This window comes from Mus pahari, chromosome 2 (genome assembly GCF_900095145.1).
Source record: "Mus pahari chromosome 2, PAHARI_EIJ_v1.1, whole genome shotgun sequence".
NCBI lineage: Eukaryota > Metazoa > Chordata > Mammalia > Rodentia > Muridae > Mus > Mus pahari.
Window position 1 is genome coordinate 138,196,659 of NC_034591.1, and position 4,544 is coordinate 138,201,202.

The window sequence follows — 4,544 nt, forward strand, 5'->3', positions numbered from 1 at the left end:
CCTCCCTGGGATTAAAGGTGGGTGCCACCACTCCCAGCCAGCATTTCTAGTGTTTTTGAGCAGGGTTAGTTTTAACCTAGAGCTGAGGAAGGGTAATCCTACAGTAAAAAGGCCCCGCCTTTAGCTCAGGTGAATCCTGTAATCACTGCTTCATTAGCATTAAAGTAGCCTGGGGGTTGATTCCAGCTGTTTAAAAGGAAACCGGACCTCATTCGAGGACTGACTTCTGCTCTGCCAGTTGGGGCTTGGTCTTAGGTCNTTTCAAAGACTAAGCAATCTTGTTTCGAGCTAGCTTTTGAGGCTTCTGCCCATCGCATCGCCATGGAGGGACCATCAGAGAAAGTCGACCCAATGGAGGGCCCCGAAACTCCTCAGAAGGAAGATGAAGAGGATTCATCCGATGATACAGGTAGGCCGGCCATCGACCTTCGGCCTTTCTGCCTGGGGTTTTGGGAAACCAGGCGGCCCCTTCTCATCTCGCTCAGCTAGCATGCGGCTGGTACCACTGAGCTCAGCACTGGCTCAGTGGAGGACCAGGAGTTTCTCCGTATTCAGTTGTGAATACGGAGAGAGAGGCAAACCCAAGCAAGCGGTGATGGTTAAGAACATATACCTTCCTCGGGGAGAAAATAAATGCTGGTTCGTATAGATGTAAAAAGAGCCGGGAGGGAGTTAGGACTGTGGTATCTCGGCTGCAGGATTTTTGAGAACCATAAGATCACGTTCTGGGCTGTACTGGGTTGTATGGTGGGGGGGGGGGGTAGCATTTCCTCTAGAGCGATTCGTCTCCGGTGTTTTTATTGTTTTTAAATATTTATGAATTGGTGTTTGAGGCAACAGTGCCTGGACTAGAACTCCCTATGTAATCCAGGATGGCATCCCAAATCCGAGGATTAAAAATTAAAGGCTTCCGAGTGGGCTGCAGTGGGGGGTTGTTTTTGTGTTGTTTTAGCAGAGATCTTGGTTGAGCCGGTCTCACTCTGTGGTACTAGATCTCCTGGGACGTTGTAGCCCTGCCTGGGCTCAGTCTCGATCCTCCTGCCTCTGCCTCCAAAGCTTTAGGATTAAAAGTGTGCAGCGCCATGGCCGGCCCTGATGTAGCACCGGAGTCTTGTTGGCTTCTCTGTTGCAGCCCTGGTTGTCCTAGGACTCTGTAGACCAGGCTAGCTTGGGATCAAGAGGATCCGCCTTTCTCGGTCTTGCGAGTGCAGGGATTAAAGGCAGAGCCACCTCTGTGGGCTACAGCGGACTCTTTTAAGCTTCAGTTCAGTTGAACCTGGGGTTTTTTTTTCTTATTCTCATCTACTTTCTTTCCAGCTAAATTTCCTTTTCAGGTAAATGGCTATTCAAGGAGAGCCCAGGATAGGCTGAGCGGAGTGCTACATGGGCTCCCTCATCCCTACTCCCCAGCTGCAGTTGATTCACCGTCGGAGGGGCTGCCTCTGGGCACTCCCGGTCTAGGGCGTGGCTCGGGAGGAGCCCTCCCCTCCAGTCTGATAAGAAAACAAAAATGCCTTGAACCTGCCCTAATTACCTGGGACTTCCGTATTTCCACGTGATAATTCTTTAGCCTTTGTTTGGGGGCTTTTTTAAATCTTGAGACTGTTTAGCCCCTACTGGCTTAAAACCACTATCCAGGCCAGGCTAGATCCAAACTCTTGTCAATCCCTTCCGAGGCCAAAACACTGGCTGGCTGACTGGCTGGCTCAGCCTTGGAGTCACTTTGCCTTTCTGTTCGGGAGCTTTGTGGTTAAGTTTTCTGTGTAAAGATGGGACCATCTACTGCGTGTGGAGGATTCAAATGGGGAGAGCATGGCTGGGTTCCCGACATACCTTTCTTTGGTTTTGAGGCAGGGTTTCTCTGTGTAGTAACCCTGGCTGTCCTGGAACTCACTTTGTAGACTGTCAGGCTGCCCTCGAACTCAGAAATCCGCCTGCCTCTGCCTCCCAAGTGCAGGGATTAAAGGCGTGCGCCACCACCGGGGGCAACATACCCTGTTTACATAGCTGTCCAGAAGCATTTGAGCAGGTCAGTTAGATTTGGGTGGAAAGATGAATAGCCAGTTTTTGAAAGGTTTTCCAGAGCTAAAACTGAACCCAGAGGCACTATGGTGAAGCCCTCCAGCTGAGCCACATTCCTGCAGCACAATTGGCTGCAGTGTCTAAAGAAGGGGGGGCGGGGGGGGGGGGAGGGAAACTATGCAGGTCTCAGAACCTCTGAACTAGAGTTACAGGCTGCATCGTTTTACAAAGAACAACCCACAGTAAAGGAGCTCAGTGGATCTCTACACAAGCACTAGGGTTTATGACCTAAGTCCTGTGCATATGATTTGCTTCTTGTTGACCCCTCTGTGGAAGAGGGAGTATCCACTTCCTTGTTTTTCTCTGGGGTGTATTGCCTTTATGCCTCACTAGTGTCTTCTGTTTCAGATATCCTACAACCAGAAACACTAGTAAGGGTCATGAAAAAGCTAACCCTGAACCCCAGTGCCAAGCGGTCAGGGCGCCGGCGCACTCTACGGAACCAGATTGCAGCCGTACCTGTGGAGAACAGGAGNGAGAGAATCCGGAGGGAAGTTCAAGGCGCCTTTCCCCAGAGAAGGGTCCGCACTTTGTTGTCGGTGCTGAAAGACCCTATAGCAAGGATGAGAAGATTTGTTCGGGTGAGTTTCATGGGTGGACAGGGCTGTTAGACCCAAGAGCAACTCCAGCCTCAGGAATGACACCTAAATTATCACGTAAACAGAATGTAGACAAGGCGAATGACTGCTTGTAATTCCCAGATGAAGAGTTCCAAGGCTATCTTCTGCTAAGCAGTCTGGCTGGCCTGAGCTATATGCAAATACGCAGTGATAAGAATCAGCACTTAGTTTTTGAGAGTTAAGACTGCCCTGTCCACGCTGGCTCTCCAATTCAATCCACAATCTTGCCTCTTCTCCGGTGCTGGGACTCTACAGGCTTTTGAGCAACTTACAGGGCTAAATTAGACTAGAGCTCAGAACTGAAGAGGACCTGTTAGTTTTTGTAAACCAGGCTGGCCTTAAACGGGGGTGATTTTCCTGCCCCTGCTTTCACAGAGTCTAGCAGTGACAACTTCTCACACAGTAGGTGGTTTAAACTTTGTCTTGATAGTTTTGAATAATTTTGTTGTTTTTCTCTTGAAGATTGAGCAGAGACAAAAAAGGCTTGAAGGAAATGAGGTAAATACTCATTAAAATTTTTATTATATTTCTGAGTACGCTGTAGCTGACTTCAGACACACCAGAAGGGGGTATCAGATCCCATTATAGATGATTGTAAGCTACCATGTGGTTGTTGGGAATACTCTTAATGCATGGGTGGGTTGGGTGTCTGTTTCATTGTTTGATTTAGTTAGACAAGGAATGTGTATGTGGGGAGTATGTGGAAAAGATTCTCAGCCCCCATTAAGTCTGGTTATTGAAGCAGTACTTGAAACAATAGATGAATTGGGGGGGTGTTTCATTGGGTTTACAATATCCTGATTAACCTATTTTGTTATTTCAGTTTGAAGGGGGCAGTGAGCCATTCAGATGTCTCTGCACTTTCTGCCATTATCAAAGATGGGATCCCTCTGAGAACGCTAACATCGGGAAGAATTAGGACAGTTTGCTTTGTACCCTGTCCTTGCTGCCGATGGCACTGCTCAGCAGATGTGAAAGCTATTTTTTGTTTAAGATTAAACTCTCTGGTGCTGGGGAATCTTTAACCTTTAAATTGTATATAGGATATGTGACAGTTGAATTCATGTAAATGACTTAAATTTACCCAAAGAATGAGTCAAAGTATTCTGTGAGGTCTAGACCCTCAAGCTGAGAGGCCCAGGGCTGAGAAATAATGTAAATAGAATTTGGAGTGTACTTTCCAATTTGCAGAAATTTGTAATAAAGGCATTTTTGTTAGCTTGACTCTTTGTAATAAATTCACAGAAACAGGCTACTGTAACAGTTCTAGAAATACAAAATTGTACATAAATGGGAAAAGACTAAATCTCTTACTATACCTAAAAGTTACAACTTTGACAATAGGTGTTATGTATAGGGGGTAAAGCTTGCTGCCAGGCCTGGCAGAGACCCATATGTTGGAAACATCTTGCAAGTTGTCCTGACTTCTACATGAGCTTTTTTTTTTTTTTTTTTTTTTTTTTTTTTTTGGTTTTCCGAGACAGGGTTTCTCTTTGTAGACCAGGCTGGCCTCGAACACAGAAATCCACCTGCCTCTGCCTCCCAAGTGCTGCCACATGAGCATCTTGACATGCCAAAAACACAAATGCAATTAAAAATAAATGGCTGAGTGTGATAGTACACACCTTTAGTTTCAGTAGTTGTGGAAGGCAGAGACAGGTGGATCTCTGACCAGTCTGGTTTAGAGCCCAGGACGGCCTTTTAAGAGAGTCCCTGTCTCTGCCTTCCAACTGCTGAAACAAAAGGTGTGGACCATCACCCAGCTATTTATTTATGAAGCTATTATGAAGGGAGTTGAGGCAAATAACCCGTCAATTAGTGCTTGACTCAGTAGACCTCCAG

At 46.8% G+C, this 4,544-nt stretch overlaps 1 protein-coding gene across 1 annotated transcript; it reads left to right on the forward strand.

Moving 5' to 3' along the window:
• Positions 1 to 290: 290 nt before the first annotated feature.
• On the forward strand, positions 291 to 3,915 carry Dppa3 (developmental pluripotency associated 3). Its single transcript, XM_021191832.1, has 5 exons — positions 291 to 409; positions 2,431 to 2,663; positions 3,165 to 3,200; positions 3,526 to 3,750; positions 3,799 to 3,915. The coding sequence occupies exons 1-4, from the start codon at positions 322 to 324 to the stop codon at positions 3,619 to 3,621; spliced, it is 453 nt and encodes a 150-aa protein (XP_021047491.1). The 5' UTR covers positions 291 to 321; the 3' UTR covers positions 3,622 to 3,750; positions 3,799 to 3,915.
• The last annotated feature ends 629 nt before the right edge of the window (positions 3,916 to 4,544 follow it).